The sequence below is a fragment of the Thermothelomyces thermophilus genome, chromosome 4, assembly GCF_000226095.1.
Source record: "Thermothelomyces thermophilus ATCC 42464 chromosome 4, complete sequence".
NCBI lineage: Eukaryota > Fungi > Ascomycota > Sordariomycetes > Sordariales > Chaetomiaceae > Thermothelomyces > Thermothelomyces thermophilus.
In genome coordinates this window covers 1,991,887-2,008,358 of record NC_016475.1, presented here as the reverse complement: position 1 = coordinate 2,008,358, position 16,472 = coordinate 1,991,887, and the positions used below count along the sequence as shown (strand labels likewise).

General features: G+C 55.0%; 5 protein-coding genes across 5 annotated transcripts; 2 read left to right on the top strand and 3 right to left on the bottom strand.

The window, feature by feature from the left end:
• Window positions 1-269: 269 nt before the first annotated feature.
• Window positions 270-1,374, bottom strand: MYCTH_2111103 (uncharacterized protein; the record flags this gene model as incomplete). The annotated part of the gene is made up of 6 exons (XM_003664036.1): window positions 270-369; window positions 477-700; window positions 806-831; window positions 951-969; window positions 1,046-1,048; window positions 1,270-1,374. The coding sequence occupies 6 exons, from the start codon at window positions 1,372-1,374 to the stop codon at window positions 270-272; spliced, it is 477 nt and encodes a 158-aa protein (XP_003664084.1).
• A 1,889-nt stretch (window positions 1,375-3,263) lies between these two features.
• MYCTH_2306491 (uncharacterized protein) lies at window positions 3,264-5,456 on the top strand. The gene is made up of 4 exons (XM_003664035.1): window positions 3,264-3,380; window positions 3,747-4,255; window positions 4,308-4,447; window positions 4,503-5,456. The coding sequence occupies exons 2-4, from the start codon at window positions 3,805-3,807 to the stop codon at window positions 5,286-5,288; spliced, it is 1,377 nt and encodes a 458-aa protein (XP_003664083.1). The 5' UTR covers window positions 3,264-3,380; window positions 3,747-3,804; the 3' UTR covers window positions 5,289-5,456.
• A 1,126-nt stretch (window positions 5,457-6,582) lies between these two features.
• On the bottom strand, window positions 6,583-9,054 carry MYCTH_2306489 (uncharacterized protein). Its single transcript, XM_003664034.1, has 5 exons — window positions 8,921-9,054; window positions 8,265-8,546; window positions 7,235-8,200; window positions 7,078-7,163; window positions 6,583-7,027 (listed from the first exon to the last, which is right to left on the bottom strand). The coding sequence occupies exons 1-5, from the start codon at window positions 8,922-8,924 to the stop codon at window positions 6,956-6,958; spliced, it is 1,410 nt and encodes a 469-aa protein (XP_003664082.1). The 5' UTR covers window positions 8,925-9,054; the 3' UTR covers window positions 6,583-6,955.
• A 1,534-nt stretch (window positions 9,055-10,588) lies between these two features.
• Window positions 10,589-12,651, bottom strand: MYCTH_2306488 (uncharacterized protein). Its single transcript, XM_003664033.1, has one exon. The coding sequence runs from the start codon at window positions 12,497-12,499 to the stop codon at window positions 10,934-10,936; it is 1,566 nt and encodes a 521-aa protein (XP_003664081.1). The 5' UTR covers window positions 12,500-12,651; the 3' UTR covers window positions 10,589-10,933.
• Window positions 12,652-14,091: 1,440 nt separating this feature from the next.
• Window positions 14,092-16,143, top strand: MYCTH_2306486 (uncharacterized protein). Its single transcript, XM_003664032.1, has one exon. It carries the CDS (start codon window positions 14,165-14,167, stop codon window positions 16,109-16,111), a length of 1,947 nt encoding a protein of 648 aa, XP_003664080.1. The 5' UTR covers window positions 14,092-14,164; the 3' UTR covers window positions 16,112-16,143.
• Window positions 16,144-16,472: the final 329 nt, after the last annotated feature.

Sequence of the window (16,472 nt, the reverse complement as noted above, 5' to 3'; positions counted from 1 at the left end):
CACCTGTAAAAGCCGGCCGCGCCCGGAGCGCCTGGGCTGCGTCAAAACAAGGTAATATCGATTTACATGGCAGGCAAACTTCAGGCGGCTAAGTTTGCGGCTGCTTCACGCGTACACGTCTGGGCCACGATATCAACGCAATGTACGGAGTACCGGACAGTAGCTAGGTACGAATGTACGCATTTCGGCCCACAGCATGGATGGCTCTCGCGGTCACGCCGATGAGATGGGGTCTTGTTGACCGCCCTGGTCGCCCTACCTCCTACCCTCTACTCTACATTCGATAACGCGCTGCCGATCGCCGAGATTGGCCAATGTTGGGCTCTGGCCTTTTCGGCCAAGCCGCTGCCACCCTGGGTCCCACATGGGCTGTTCGTGTACATAGTAGTTACATAGTAGTGTGCTCCGTAGTGACTGCTCCAGTATGATGGCTATTCCAGCAATCCGGCGGATGTGTATTGTATGTCGGATTGTACTGTATGTGCGCCGGCACGCGGGAGCTTTGCTCTGGGCTCTTGCGTGCCACCAAAGATACAGGGACTTGCCAGATGACTATCGAGCTCGTGGCGAGACCTCGGTCGCTTGGAACCATCAAACTAGGTGGGAGCGGGGTGGGAGCGGAACGCGAGACGGAAGCGGCACGGAGTACCCTCTGCACATCTTTACCCAATACTCCGTACATGAACCACTTCACACAGAGCTGAAATTAGTGTATGGGCGGAGGACATACGAAAAGTACAGTACGTCCGTACATACTATGAGTACATACCTAAGGTACATAAGGTACTTGAACTCCGGAACTGACCAGCTTGGGTATCGGGCCCCTGCGCCCTGCATGAAAGGACCCACCAGCAGTTACTATGTATGTATTTCTGAGTTGGCGTCAGGCGCGCGGACAGGGGAGCGGGAGAAGTTTCGGCCAAGCACCAGGGAAGCAATCCTTAACCCACCTGTATGGACGTTCATACACTGTAGTGTAAGTCCAGTCGGTGAATGAAGGGTTGTTCAATGCTGCATGCGCAGGACTGCCTTACCTACGGCGTACACACTGCAGTACCACAAGTCCAGTTAACTATCCAATGCTGCCTCGCACCCCAACTTGCCCTGCGATGTTGTCATGTGTCACGTCAAAAGCTGCTTCTTCCGCCCTTCTCGCCTCGGCTCAGTTGCGTAGTCAACCAACGATCAGTGGCGCATCTCCAAGTGTCGACCTGCATCGGGAGGCGATCTCCGTGGCTGCTGCCAGAGATCGATGCTCCCCTGACACACACTCGGAACCTCATGTTTAGAGCCGACCAGCAAAACACTGATTCTGGTTCGCCGCTGCTGCGCTGGCGGCCCGGAAATCGCCTTCTGGAAGGAACGTGGAAACATTTCTTCCAGGCTCAGGGGCCGCTCCCCTGGTCCAGGGCAGGGATCTGGACGTCTTTCATGCACCGGCCATATCGGTGAGTCCATGCGCCCAACCAGATGCCAAAGTCGAAAACGCCAGTGTCTTCAGACGTGAACGCCTAAATCACCCGATACTGCGCCAATCCCCTGTTGAGATTAGGGGGGTCCTAATCTGCGATTTCCCTGCTGTCAGGCAAATGGCTGCTTGAGGCAGCTTTTTTTTCTGCTGATTTTTCTTTTTCGTCACTTTTCCTCGCTGCGCAGTATGCTATGCACACTTTTGTAGCAAGACTTTTTCCTTCTCGAATCGGAGAATTGCCTAGCCTGGAGCGAGCTTGGAGCTTTGGCCGCCAACAGCACAAGGCCTGCAGGAGCACGGCCTAATTTCAGGGGCCGCCTGGGGAGCAATTCCCGATGTGGAGGGTTGCAATCGAAGCAGAAATCGAAGCCGTAGAAGCTTTAATCTGGCCCCGCTCGCCGGACTAAGCTCGTTTGGCGACGAGTGAACTTCACCAACAGTCCGAGGGGCCTGGTACCCGATTGAAGAACGCCCCCCGGGGGGGGGGTTAAAATAGACAAGACGGCGGCCCCGACGAAGGAGCTGGTAACAACGTCGTTGCGAGTCGAGGAAGCGCGCGCGATGGCGTTCCCCGAGTCGCTCCGCTCCTGCAATTGGGGCTAAGACAACAAATAACAGTGGCTAACCATTCCTTCCGTTTCTCTCGGTTTGATGGCCTAGCCGCTCCGGCATCGCGGCTCCATGCGCTTATCTTGAGCCAGCCAGGTGAGCGCTAAATCAAGGGAGACTATCTACTCGTAAGATGGCTGGGGTCTGTCGACCTGGTGGCTGAGAGTGCGGGTGGTAGGGCGGTGTGGCCATGCTCCATGCTCGTTGCTGCTAGGTTGGTTGCGTGCGTTGAATTCGTCGTTTCGTGAACGCAGCAGCTTTTCTGCCCAACACTGAAGGTTTTGGCATGTATGCACCTAATGTACTGTACGTTAAGGTACCTTAGGTTGTTCACTTTACCTACCTACCTAAATACCTAGGTCGGTACCTAGTTGAACCTGAGCTACGGTCTCCATAGTGTTGCTCGTATCGCAGGTAGCGAAAAAAGGGACTTGCTGTGCTGCGCAAACTGTTGACTTCTTGAATCGCTCGCTGTGAGTCCCTATCGCCCGCGTCAAGCCATCAAGCGTACTCTGTAAATCATTCGAACGAAGGGCCTTAGACCGAAACGTATTCCGTAGCGACCGATCTTGTCCAATTTCGACCTGGCGGAAAACATTGCATTTTTCGATGCTTGTTCCCAGACGAAGGCTGGCGATTGAATTAGCCCTGGCCTGGCCCAATGTTAGCAGCCGGCAGTCTCAATACCCCACCTTGCAATGAAAGATCGCACAGTTACCAAGTACCCGTCCCCCGGTTGCTAACGCGTGGCGCGCTCTCGCAACCCAGACCCACGCGCGCCCTCGGAACCCCTACCAGTCCCCAGTCGTTTCAACCTGCCCCTGCACCGTGTCGCCCACCCAATGCGGCTTTCCTTCTTACAGGATCCTCACCTGTGCAGGGCCACGTTTATTTTCCAGTCTGCTTTAATCTTGGCCATCCATTCATCCTTCCCCGTCAGGGCCAAAGTTTGTAATTTTTTTCTTCTTTTTCCCTTTTCCATCTCTCTCGCATCTCCGATCTCCTAACTCGCCAGGCTCAGACCACGGTATATCTGCCTCGCAGCCCGTTTCCATCGGTTGCCGCTTGACTGCGACGTCATCCGCGCCGAGTCGCGATTCGCGAAGCCCGGTCGCCAGCACAGCACCCTTTCTGAACCGTGCACGACAGCAACGATCACGGCGCAGCTTCATCGAGCTGCAAAGCATACTTGTGAGCAGCCGAGATTGGGAGGCCAATCTTCAACGTATTTCTTGTTTCTGGAGCTCGTCAGCGAGTGACGGATCCCGGTCTGAGACCTCTTGTTTGGTCTTTGATCAAGGTGAGGAAAAAAATTTGACTTTTTGTCAGCCCCGCATCACTTCTCACTTTCCTGCACTCTCTTCCTCTTTCATCATCACCCATTCACCCATTCACCCAGCGACCCATCGACCCCATCGACCCCATCGACCTTTGCCCATCGGCCATTGCCCATCGGCCATCGCGACACGCGCATGAGCTGGTATACACATCGTTAGGACGGGCCCGCGCCGATATCTCACAGCTAACGGGTGATTGTGGCTTGTCATCTGCCCCGATTATACATACCCTGGCTGTATCTGTCCCTTTTTTTGACCTGTCCCTGCCAGTCATTTTGAGCCGCGTGCACACCGCTACATCCCGTGCCTAAGCTGACCGTCATCTTCAGCGACTTATCTTTGAGAGGTCTCAAGAGCTTTGTTCTGTCTCCGATACAAAGCTTCGTCATGTCACAGTCACCATCGTCGACTGGTGCGATGGGGATCGGCAATGTGCTCAACATCAAGGCAGAGTCCGGCGGACAACAGGCTTCTCAACAGGGCGCAACATCCGAGCTGCAACAGCAGCGCCCGCCCCAGCAGCTCCAGCAGCTTCAAGTTGATCGCCAGGGTTCGCCCCAGGGCTCGGAGCAACCAAGGTACTCGGGCCCGATGAGCGCCTCGTATCCTTCGCCGACTGCCATGGCCCCGGCACCGTTGCCCCCTGTGCCGAATGCCAACATGGCACCCGCACCAATGGTCCCGCATGAGATGCAGCAAAACATTGGAATTGTGCACCCTGCCTATCAACAAACCCAGCAGCCCCCCCAGGCGCCCGCCCATCAGCCGCCTGCGAAACAGTTCCCGTGCAGCACGTGCGGGAAGCCCTTTGCGAGACGTAGCGATCTTGCCCGGCACGGTAAGTGCAGTTGTGTGATTCCTCTCTCTGTCTCTAGCTGACGCCTAGGCAGAACGTATCCACAGCGGCATTCGGCCCCATGTCTGCGACTATCCTGGGTGCGGCAAGCAGTTCATTCAACGGTCTGCTCTGACCGTACATTCACGCGTGCATACCGGTGAGAAGCCACACCGGTGCGAGCGATGCGGCAAGGTATGCATGTTCTTACCTCCAGCCTAGCACCTGAGCGCGCTAACGTTGTGCACAGCCCTTCAGTGACAGCAGCTCGCTGGCTCGCCACCGGCGTATCCACTCTGGGAAACGGCCCTACAAGTGCCCCTATGCCGACTGCCAAAAGACCTTCACCCGACGCACCACGTTGACCAGGCATCAGAACCATCATGTTGGCACGGTTGAAGATTCAGCACGCGCCCGGGCTGAAGCTCTGGCTCAAGGCGCGAATGCCGCCGCTGCCGCTGCCGCCGCCGCCGCCGCTGCCAGAAACAAGTCGCAGTCCGCGAGCGAGCAAGCATCTAACCATGAATCTCCTATCACCACGCCTTCTCCAGGGCAGCGCCCCATCTCCATGTCACCGGGCGCGGAATTGGCCGGGATGAATAACATGCAGTATCTGAGCAACTCGATTCCCGCGCACCTCCGCGGCGATGTCCATGTCGGCAGCCCGTCCCCGACAGCGTCTACGGGGTACAACAACGGCATGCGCCCGACATCACACCCGACCGGGTATGCTCCTCCGCAGACCCTAGAGCCCAGCATCGAGCAACCCCAACAGGGGCCTGGTAGCGCCGTCGGCAGTCCCCATATCGGCAGCGTGGGCTGGGCTTCTCCTGGCCCCGTCGGTTCTCCCACTCAGAGTCCCAACGGCAATGGATATGTGTACCCCGATCCCGAGTCGTATCCGAGCGGAACTCCAATCGCCCAGATGTTCTATAATAACGCAGTAGCGACCCGTCGCCCGGAAAGTGCGGAGCCGGCCAATCCCTCGTTCGATGCTAAGGGCCGTCAGGGAGAGCTCTGGACGAATGCTCAGTAGTAATGGCCTTCACCAAGCTGCATCTGTCAGGGACAGCGAGCGGCAGCCGACGAGATGCCGTTCAGAGGCTGGAACTACATTACCATTGACCCAAGATGATGGCAAGAGGAATGAAGCGATGCCCCACATGAGCCGCTCTCCTCCCCTGCTCCTCTCCACCCTTACACTCTTGTGGTGAGACTTAATAAGATAGCCGATGTTAATGGCCGGCCTTAACACACATCAGACATCTTAAAATCCTGCATTATTGGCTGGGGGGAAAAGAGTTTTCTTCATATTACCTGTGTGTTTTTTCTCTCTCTATGTGCTCAATAATAAAGACGGTCGGCGCGGGATGTTGTTGCTTACCTACGTATAATAAGGGGATGGGTGGACAAACGGACCGGCATGGTGGCGTGGCGCCCTTGCGTTGTTTTTCTCGTTTCTTTTGTCCCTTTCTCCGCGCGCTATCGAGCTCCTGAGGAAAGGTATCCTCCCGGTGTCGGCTGTTTTCCTTTCAAAGAAGAGCAAGCTGGCAGCGATGGCGGCAGCAGAATGGTTGCCTGCCTAAGCCGGAAATTCATGGGTGAGATCAATGAGCTTTGCATCTGCCTGTCCGGTGATGATCGCTGCTGCGTGTCCTGCTCATTCTTTCCTTCTTCCGTTGTTAAAATAGCAAACAGGCGGTTGCGGTTCGGTGCGTGGACTGGGCGAACGGTGGGATATCATCATTTTGGGGGGAAGGTGGATGGAGATGGCTCGGACGGATTAACCTGTTACTCTCTCCTTGTCTCACTTGTGCAATTAGGTCATCATCACCACTTTCACTCTTCTTTTTTCTCCGTCTTTTCTTCTGTCTGTTTTTTACTCTATCTTCCCCTCAGCGTGCTACTGATCGAGCAATGGACGTGTTCCGGAATGGGATGGAGCAATGTAAACTGAGTTCTTACTCTTGTGTAGATCAAAATACATCCGTGGCAATATGGGACAAGCGAAAACAAAAACATGACATGCTTGTGTTGATGGAGATGGGAACGATCTTGGCGGCTCTTGACAGTACCTCTCTCTCTCTCTCTCTCGGAAATACGGTCACCTGGCTTGTGTACAATACCTTGTGCAAGACCTGGAGGCGTATTCCCGCGGGATAGGTTGGAGAGAGATTCAGAGCTGTTGGCCCCTTGTGTTCTGTGCCCTCAATGCTTGCTTCGTTGTCAATACAGATGAAAGCCCCAAGTATCGCCTTGGTCAAGGGTCGGGACACCTTGCCCGATTCGAGCGCTACAGAACAGAGGTAAAACAACACAGCGTCAAAGACGCATCCGTAGTCGTTGCATGTAGACTGCAATACCAATTTCTCACCAATTACCTAGCAAAACAAAGCCAGAGATAATCCGTACAAGACCCGTAACTCCACTGCTGGTCCGCAAATAGATAGCCTCGCCACGTATCGTACAGAACCTGTGCCAGTTACCCACACACCCTTTGCTCGTCCCGCCCCGCTTCCAACCAATCTGCCTCTTTCTTTGACGGGCATGACATGTCTCTTGTCCAAATTATAGTCAAGAGCATAGATTCACGGCCCGCCGTACTATTGTGCCAGAAAAAAAATGTAAAAGAGATGTCAAAGGAAATTCCCGGGTGGGATAGTGATGTTGATAGATGGAGTGAATCTACTACCAGCCTCAACGTTAGATTTTGCCGAGAGCATCTGTTGGACTGACCCAGAAGGCCAAAGCGATGATGATGTAGAGACCGAGGAGCTTGAGAGAACATTAGTCGTGGTCTGGTACCGAGCTGAGAATAAACATACCATGGCACCCTCCAGGTAATTAGACTTGCCGTCTTGGACGGTGTAGGTCACGACGAGGACAGAGAGCGCAAAAGCGACGGTTTCGACTGGTTCGCATTAGCAATCCGCTGGTTGGTGGTGGACCTTTTGGCAGGGAGGGGGGCCGAAACAAACTTACACGTCTCAAAGTGAAGCGTCATGGGCTGGCCAATCGCCCAGCCGAGCATGACCAGAGCAGGCGTGACAAGAAGGGCGATCTGGATGCTCGACCCGATGGCTACGCCCATGGCCAGATCCATCTTGTCCTTGACGGCCACCACGCATGCGGTAACGTGCTCCGCCGCGTTGCCGACGATGGGGATCAGGATGAGGCCGATGAAGGTCTTGCTGATCTTGCCCGTCGCCACTAGGGCGTCAATGCTGTCCACCATGTAGTCGGCGCACACCGAAATGATGAGCGTCGTTACGACCAGGACGAGGGCCGCCGCCCAGGGCCCCAACAAAGGCTGGTGTTCCTCCTCGCTGTCGTCGCCAGTAATCTCGTTGGCCTCGGGTTCAAAGAGCTTCTTGTGCGTGCGTAGGGCGAAGTAAAGATAGAGACAGTAGAGGAACAGTAGGATGATGGAGGTGCCGCGAGAGAGAACCAGGATGCTGGCCTGCTTGTTACGTTCCTCCGCTTGGCTGAGAATGCCGTACAGGGCGGCCGGGAGTATCATCGAGGCCGAGGCGAGGGTCATGAGCGAGCACGTCGTCTGAGCGGTGGCGGTGGAGAAGCTCTGTTCCTGGCCGTGGCCATCCCGGCCACGCATGTTGTAAACGCCGCCCAGGAAGAAACACATGCCGAGGACGAGCAGCAGGTTGGACAGGATGGAGCCGAGCATGGACGATTGCACGACCTCGATCTCTCCGGCGCGCAACGCAACAATGCTGACAATGAGTTCCACGGCATTTCCAAAGGTGGCATTCACCAATCCTCCGAGCGTCTCGCCCAGCCGGCCTGCGATCTCCTCTGTCGCGAACGAGAGGACGGCGGCCAGCGGGATGATGGCAAAGAAGTTGAGGGTGAAAACCCAGGGCGCGCTCCACTTCAACTCGCCCGCGACGATGCCCAAGGGCACAAAGACTAGAAGGAGGTTGATCCATGCTGCGGCACATACAGCTTAGCACATGTGTAGCTTGACCCAAGTTAGCGGGAGCGGAAAACTCACAGCTAAACAGAGTGATCTTGGTCACGTTCCACACCTGCGCCGGCCAGCGGACAAAGGGATTCGGGCTGTCAATGCCGGGAGTGCTCTCGGCGTGGATAAGCAGATGGCGCCAGAAGCCGGGTTCTGCGTGCAAGGTAGAGGTAGCCTGGTGGCCCAGGAGGGGCCGTCGCTCGCCGTCCATGTCGCCGAAGCCAGCAAAGCTGGTACTGCCGTTGCCGTTTGCTGTGCTGGTAATTTTTCCGGTTTCAATGCGACGTAAATGGTCGCGCGTCTTGAGATTGACTGCGGAAGGAGTTAGATGATCGCTGGCTTTATCGCTCATGGCTGTTTTGGCGCTGCGAAGGTGCAATGAATCGGATGCGTTGGACGCCCGGGGCGGCTCATTTCCAAGGGGTGACAAAGATCGCAGTTTCCACGGCTTCCGGCGACAGGTTCGCCAATGCGGGGGGTTAAGGAACGATGGTGGTATTCAATTGCTCAGTGCGTGGTGGTGGTTGCGTGGCTACCTTAGGTATCTTGGAGAGGGAAACCTGATGCATTCCGGGCGGGACGGCCTGGTGCATGAAGCGCGTTCGTGGGCTCTGAACGGCCTGCAGGCAGGAAAGGAAAGAGCGGGAAAGGTCAACCGTGGAGAAAATGGGAAACCGGCTACTTACACATAATGAAAAAGCTACTGCTGGTCGCTTGAAGCTCAGTCGGCCGAGCGAAAAGGCGGGCCGAGCAAAGTAATCGAGGACTGACTCGTGGCGAATGTCCGGGCTTGTGTCTAATAATTCGGCGCGAGCTGGGAGAGACCCAAGATTGGGGCGCGGCAGCACTCCGTACATACACCAAGTTTGCACTAGAGTCGGGTGGGGTGGATCTCAGATCCAAGACTGGTAATGGAACAGAGCCCCTTGTTATTCGTTGTATCGGCCCGTGATGGACGGATTGCTACTCCGTGCTCTGTACTGGAATCGCTCTTGTCAGTTGCTCGCTGGCATACTGGTCACTCCTCCTATTCTCCCAAAGAACAACGGCTTCTCCTCTCCATTCGAGAGACTGGCTTCCTTACCTCCAGGGCATCGCCGAAGGAAGGAAGGAGAAAGAGGGAGGTATGTAGGAGGCGGTGGGGGGGAGGGGAGGAAGGGGTTGCGCTTGCCCCGAGGCGATCAGCAATCGTGCGCTGGGGACCGCACTTACTTACCTTCGCTATCCAAATGCAGCTTCTTCCCCGGGTTCTTTCTGCAAACGAGTAGTGTTGGATTATATGCCAAGGGCAGTGGGCTCGGAAAAGCTGCAAACCTGGTGAGAGTAATCTTCCGGTGCCACTCCGTTCCAATTCCTCTTGAAGTCCGAGGCTTACACTGCGAGGTCAAATACCTATCTGTCCGTGCCGTAATCGGTCAGGAAGAGAAGCAACCCGTCGCTCGCGTTGGTCCCGGTTGAAACATGGAAGGATCCAACAAACAGCAGACCACTGGCCGGGGCCGCGTCTACGGTAACAATTCAAGCTGAGTCTCCTACGGTATAGACTACGGTTTGCGCCTTCTTTGTCATCGTGATTTGAGGAAACGATCAAAGACGTAATACCATCTGGGGTTGCGATCTGATTTGTGGAGAACTTTCTCCAATGGCTCGAATTAAGTTTTTCTTGATCGACTGTGGGGCCCGACGCCAGGGTCCATATGCGTCATGTTTCAGGTTTCGTTCTGACGATCAACAGGCAGACTGGGTGGCAGATACATCCATAGAAACACTACACAAGCGCTCCGCCGCGGACAGAGTACGAAATGAAGACGTGCAACCAACGCCTGAAAATAAGCATCAACTACTTCGTACTCCGTCTAGTGTCCCGTATCGTGTCCCAAACCAAATGATCGCTTCCTAATTGTTAAGAATCCAGGCTGCGCCAGTGAACAGACATTCCGGGACCACGTTTTTGCGGCCATAACGTGATCAGCCCGCCATGAATCCGCGCACTGGCTGTTTCCCTGCATCATTGGGCCGCCAGTCCAACGGTACCCTGCAGCCAGCGTGCCATCGCGCATCTTTTGCCCGTGATCAATGGCCTGCCACTCACTTGATCGCGGAACGATAGAATGATTTTGCAGGAATCCCCCAAAATCCGTCCAAAGCGGGGCAAGGCCGACGAGAGACAGGAGGCCTCCCAAATGCGCCAAGCTTTCCAAAGCCACCCACAACCGACGTGACAAAACATCACTGCGGCGGGGCGGAATGCGGATCGTGTGGGCCTGCTCCGAAATGTCGGTAGCTTGCCGAGAGAGTGGGGAGATAGTTTACACAGTAGTGTAGTGTACGTCCGTACACCCGCTTCAGTCGGTCATAGTTGGATGCGAAATAAACAACTGGAGCGACGCATTGGCCAGGCTGAATCTTAAAAAGGTCAAGGCACCAAGCAGGGCATATTGCTATGCGCATTCGACGGCTCCGCGGAGGTGACGAGAACCAATGCAAGCGCCAAAGCGAACGCCACGGCCCGTCACCCAACGTGTCTCACTGTCCATTAAGGATGATCTTGTCTAGCCAATGTCCCAAAAACGCCATGCTCGCTATGAATGCTTGACTCCTAGGGGCAAAAAGGAAAAGAAGGAAAAGAGTAACAACAGCTCGAAGAACGCCTAACCGACCGACGGACCGGTACATATCGACCATCATGTAGTACAAGCTCAACACCACCCAAACCGCCTGCCCTTGTCCAATTCTTGCTCCACATCCACCAGCCCTCTGGCTGCCCTCTTCGTCAGATTGTGCCTCCTGTCGAGGTGATCAAAGAAGTCCCCCCTCCCTGTAAACAGCCGGTTGTTTTCGGCCGACTTCTCACCCTCCCCGGCGCATTCCTCGTGGAAACAAACGTATCTCACGCCCAGTGCAAACGTCTCCCACCGTGCGGTCGCCGCCCTCGCGCGCCGCCGCTCCACCAGCATCTGCGCGTATTTTGCGACCCGCTCCTTCTGCTCGGGTCGCGAGAGCCACTCCTCGGTGGCCTCCTCGATCTGGCGGAGGAAGAACCTCTTGCGCCAGCCTAGCCTGATCCCGGGCACCTCGAAGCGGTGATAGTGGATGTAGGATCGCCCTTCTTCCTCGCCGATGGCCGGCTTGTCCTTGGCGGCCGAGGCTGGGGAACCTCGCGAGGTGGCCAAGGATCGCAGCTTTTCGTAGAACCAGGCGTGGTGCTCGTCGGTGCCCAGGCTGAGGAGCAGGTCGATGGGCGGCTCCGACTCGTCCAGGAGGGAGGTGATCTCCTTGATGACCTCCAGCGTTGGGTCGCGGATCAGCTTGCTGCCGTCGACGAACTGGCCGGAGCCGAGCTTGAAGGGCTTGAAGGAGTAGCGGGACGGCGTGGTGATGGCTTTGGCGACTTCGGGAATCGAGATGAGCTGCTCAGGGTCACCCTCCTCTTCCGCGTAGGTGCAAAAAGCGTAGGGGCGTCGCGAGCGGCGGGTCTCGACCTCGGCGCACCAGGCGAGGGTTTGGCACTGGTACGTGTCCTTGCGGAACTCGCTCGATGCAGCGGATGCTTGGGAGGATGTTCGTGAGACTGAAGGGGCTGCGGGGCTGCCGGGCAGAGTGCGACCAGTCGCCGTGACGGTGAATCTGGCAAACGTATCAAAGAAAGAGCGTGTCCGTTTCGTCGGCCAGGTACTTCGCCTGTAGACAAGCGGGAAGTCGATGGATGATACGACCGAGGCGTCGTCGGTGAGGGGGATGGCCTTGTTCTGCCGGTGGAACTCGTTGACGCAGTCGTCGACGCTGTTCCCAAACATGCCCAGCATGATGGCTATCAACCCCCCAACACTGGTGCCTGCGATGTAGTCAAAGTAGTGACATGGCAGGTACTTCCCTTCTCTGAAAACCTCATCCGGTATTTGTTCGCGGGGTATCCGGTCGGTATGTGTGCTTGCGGAGGCCGGTGGTTTGAGGGACTGCTCGATACGCTCGATCTCGTGCATCAGGGCCCGGAGGACGATGAGCGATGAGTATCCTCTGATGCCGCCGCCATCGATGGTCAGAATGAGCTTCTTCCATGTTGTCGACGTCACGTTCAGACCCGGTGGAGTGCTCGAGGAGCCGGAGCGCGGGCTGGTAACCACGGGGTCGGTGGAGCCTTTCGGAGCGACGATTGAGACGCGAGTCGGCGCCCGCTTCGGCTTCGGCTTGGATGACCGGAGTGCAGAAGCCGGCTCTTGTATTAGCGAGTGGGGTTCGGCCGGAGGGCTTGCGACGTCTGTCATTCTAAACTGTCAATTGCCTGAGGAAAACTCGGAATGACTGTTGTGCTGCTAGTGACAAATGAGATTCCGAATGAGGCTCGGTGAAGGAAAAAGGCACTGAGAGAACAACAAGCAGGGTGTTCTTGCTGCTAAAAAATGACGTTGGGTTGAGCGTTGGCTTGTGACTGCAGAACCTATCATTAGCCGCCGCAGCGGGCGAGGCCTGCCCAATGCTGCTGAAGGCACGCCTGGCCACAGCCACTCTACCGATTGGTGGCTTTGGCACGTGGCTCTTGGTTCCCTACACGACAGACGCTAGACTGCCGTGGACCTGAAACTTCATGCAGTCAGTCACTTGCCGCCGGATACAAATCGACTGGTTGAGTAGGTACAGTACATACATTTGGGACCTGGGACTCGGGAAATCTGGAGCCTGCCAAAAAAAAAAAAAAAAAAAAATTTCTGCTCAGTACCTCATCTTTCACAATCCATTGGTAAGCCGTGGCAACTTGGAAGTAGCTGGGCACCACACACATCGAGCGATAAAAGCAAAAACAAAAAAAATAAAATAAAATAAAAATAAAAATAAAAATAAAAATAAAAATAAAAATAAAAATAAAAATAAAAATAAAAATAAAAATAAAAATAAAAATAAAAATAAAAATAAAAATAAAAATAAAAATAAAAATAAAAATAAAAATAAAAATAAAAATAAAAATAAAAATAAAAATAAAAATAAAAATAAAAATAAAAATAAAAATAAAAATAAAAATAAAAATAAAAATAAAAATAAAAATAAAAATAAAAATAAAAATAAAAATAAAAATAAAAATAAAAAAAATAAAAATAAAAATAAAAATAAAAATGCGAGACTCGGACTGCTAGATAACGTGCAGAGACGGCTGTTAAGTTTGGATTTTAAAGGCCTAGCTTTGCGATACGTTCATCACCGATCCCAAGATCCCAAGATCCCAAGTTCTGAAACCTCGAGTCGTGCGCATGCAAGCGTAGTCACAAGAGCGACCCGCGGCTTCCTAGGTCGCACGGCTTTCGCCCATTTCCTATGGCCAAACCCCCACTTCCTCTCGGCTCAAGGCCCGGGGCCTAGGCAGTGAGGTTTCCCGGGGCAAGGCACCAGAATTGTTACTGGCTGATTAATGTACGCTTTCGGCCTGATATGACTGTCGTACGGCCTTCTTTGCGGCCTCACGCCCAGGGTCTGTTTGCGCAGGCCGCACGCATAACTACACTTTAGCGCGGGATGAGCAGCGTCGACCCTGGAGCGAAACACTTGAGAGCTCTGGTCGTAACTGTTGTCTTTCCAAGCCAGCCACCTTGAGTTTGTTTTTGCCTCGGTCGGATTGTTGTATCCCTTTTTCTTTTCTTCTCTTTTCTGTCCTCTTATTTCTTTCTTTCTTTCTTTTCCACTCTATCTAGCAGGAGACAGGAAGAACCCTCGCACAACTTAGTGCTGCCTTCTCGTCCTGCCAGCATCGGGCGAAAGCTCAAAGAGCACTTTACCTGGCTCAAGATGGAGATCGCATCTGGAGTCCTGTCCCTCACATGGGACGTGTTTGATAGCGCTGTTAGGAGTGAGTCACGGGCTACGTCTTTGGATTCTCTTAGCTTTAGGCAAAGAAACTGACTGTATTGTCAGCCTTCAAATTCATCACGGCTCTGGTTGAGATGCCAAGAGAGTATGAGCAGTACAGGCTACAGCTCATAATCGAGTACAACCGTCTGTTGGCCTGGGGTAAAGCAGCTGGTTTGGTTGACGTCCCAGAGGGCTCAACACTTGGCACCACTCTGGGAGCTGATGGCATCGAGCTCGTTGCAATAGTGGCCCGAATCCAGTGGCTGCTGTCGGAGTTCAGAGAGCTGAACGCCCGCTACGGCAACGAGCTGCCCCAGTCTTCCAGATACGGCGGGGAGGGGGACGATAAGGGAGCCGACGAGCAGCCGACCGACATCGACATCCTGAAAGAGGTGTCGAGCTTGGCCGTGTCATACGAGGCAAAGAAGAAGGAACGCAGACATCTGCGTGGCACCAACCACATCCGCGAGTTTTTCGAAAAGGCTGGCCGCAACACCAAGGACATCGTCACCCATCCGGCCAGAGTACGGTGGATTGCTATTGACAAGGAAGCGTTCGGCGCGCTCCTGGAGGACCTCCACGCCCTAACGGAACGGCTCCATGAGCTGATGAGAACGTACAGGGAAAAGCAAATTGACGACATTATGGCCAAGACGTACCGGGAAATGATCCTGACCAGAAACGACGTCCAGGATCTGCGGGACATGCTCGCCGCCGTCACCAGCCTGATATCCACGTCGGCGGTAACCCGCAAGAACAAAGAGGCCCACCCCAACGACAGGACTCTCCAGGGCCTCGTCCAGCTCAAGAAGCTCAGTCGAACTTCGGAGACCATTCTGGCTCAGCTCAAGCGCGACACCAAGTTCGACATCCATCAAACCCGATCCGACCTCGGCATCACCGTCCGGCAGTACACCGAGTCCGACCTTAGCGAAGAGTTCACATGGAACGAGACCGAGGTTGAGAATCCCGAATTCCTCCCCCGGCCGCGAGGCATCCTCGTGACCAGCGAAGGCGACATCCCCGTCTGGCTCGAGTGGAAAGGGCTCGGCGACGTGCCACCCAACTCCCTCAAGGACAAGGAATCCGCCCTCCGAACAGTCGCCCTCGCCGAGATGCTGCACCTGCCCAAGCCCCCCTCTCTCCACGTGCCCGACTGCGTCGGATACTTCGACGACCGCGACGTCTCGGGCGCTGAGCGCTACGGCTGGTTCTTCAAGATGCCCGAGGGCAGCGACTACGACACCCGCGTTGTCTCGCTATACGAGATCCTCGGTAACGCGCGGCTCAAGCCCAGCCTCTCGCAGCGGGTTGCCATGGCGTCGAAGCTGTGCTCGACAGTGTTGAACCTGCATGCCGTCAACTGGCTGCACAAGGGAATCTTCAGCGATAATGTCGTGTTCTTCTTCGACGGAGAGCAGGACGAGGGGAAGGAAGGGGAAGGGGGGGTGAGCAAGAGAGCTACCGGCCGAGCCGGGCTCGACTACGAACCCGAAAAACCTATCTTGTCCGGCTTCGAGTTTTCACGACCCGACGGCACCGAGACCACGGCGAGGGACGTGGATATCGTCTGGGATCTGTATCGTTGGCCTGGGATCCAACGGCAGACGCCGACCGAGAGGAACTCAAAGAAGACGTACGACCTGTACAGCCTGGGCTTGGTACTGCTCGAGATAGCACACTGGGAGAAGCTGGGTACGCTGATGCATTTAGGGGTGAAAGCCAGGGGAAGCAAGGAGGGCGAAAAGTTGCCCAACATACCGCTCGAGGAGTCTAAGGCGGTGCGAGACTGGTTGCTGGAGGTCAAGTCAGGAGCACCGTTTGAGGCGGCGGGCCGACCGAACCCGCTCAAGGAGCTGCGCAACATTGCCGGGGATAGATACTGGAAGGTGGTGGAGAGATGTCTATGGGCGCACGGCGAGAGAGGGTTCGGCGTGGAAGAGCGAGCGGATCAGTCCAATGACTCGGAGGTGGGGGTGCTGCTCCAGGAAGCATTCACAAAGCAGGTAGTTGAGGAGCTAGAAGCTCTCCAGCTATAACACGGCTGGGGAGGATCTTAGGGGTGTGTGTTTCCAGTTACCATGAAGGGAGGAGATGCGGAAATCAACAACCTGAGCAGGCGCTGGGTGCGCGAAACACTGTGGGAGCAAATCGCGGAGGTTCCCCCCCCTTTTTTTCTCTCTGTCTTCTCCTTTTGCGCGTCTTTCTCCTTCTAGTTTCATTTCCCTTGTCCACCCGGACTCCTCCGTGGTAGCTGCTCATTCGCCATCGCTCCTCCTTGCGCAGGCGCCACAACGCTTCTACTCTCTACGGCCTGGCGATTCCCCGCTCCTACGCAGCCGACGTCCCGGTAGCCCGAGAGGGAATCTCGAAAACAAAATTAACGAATTCCTTAACTGA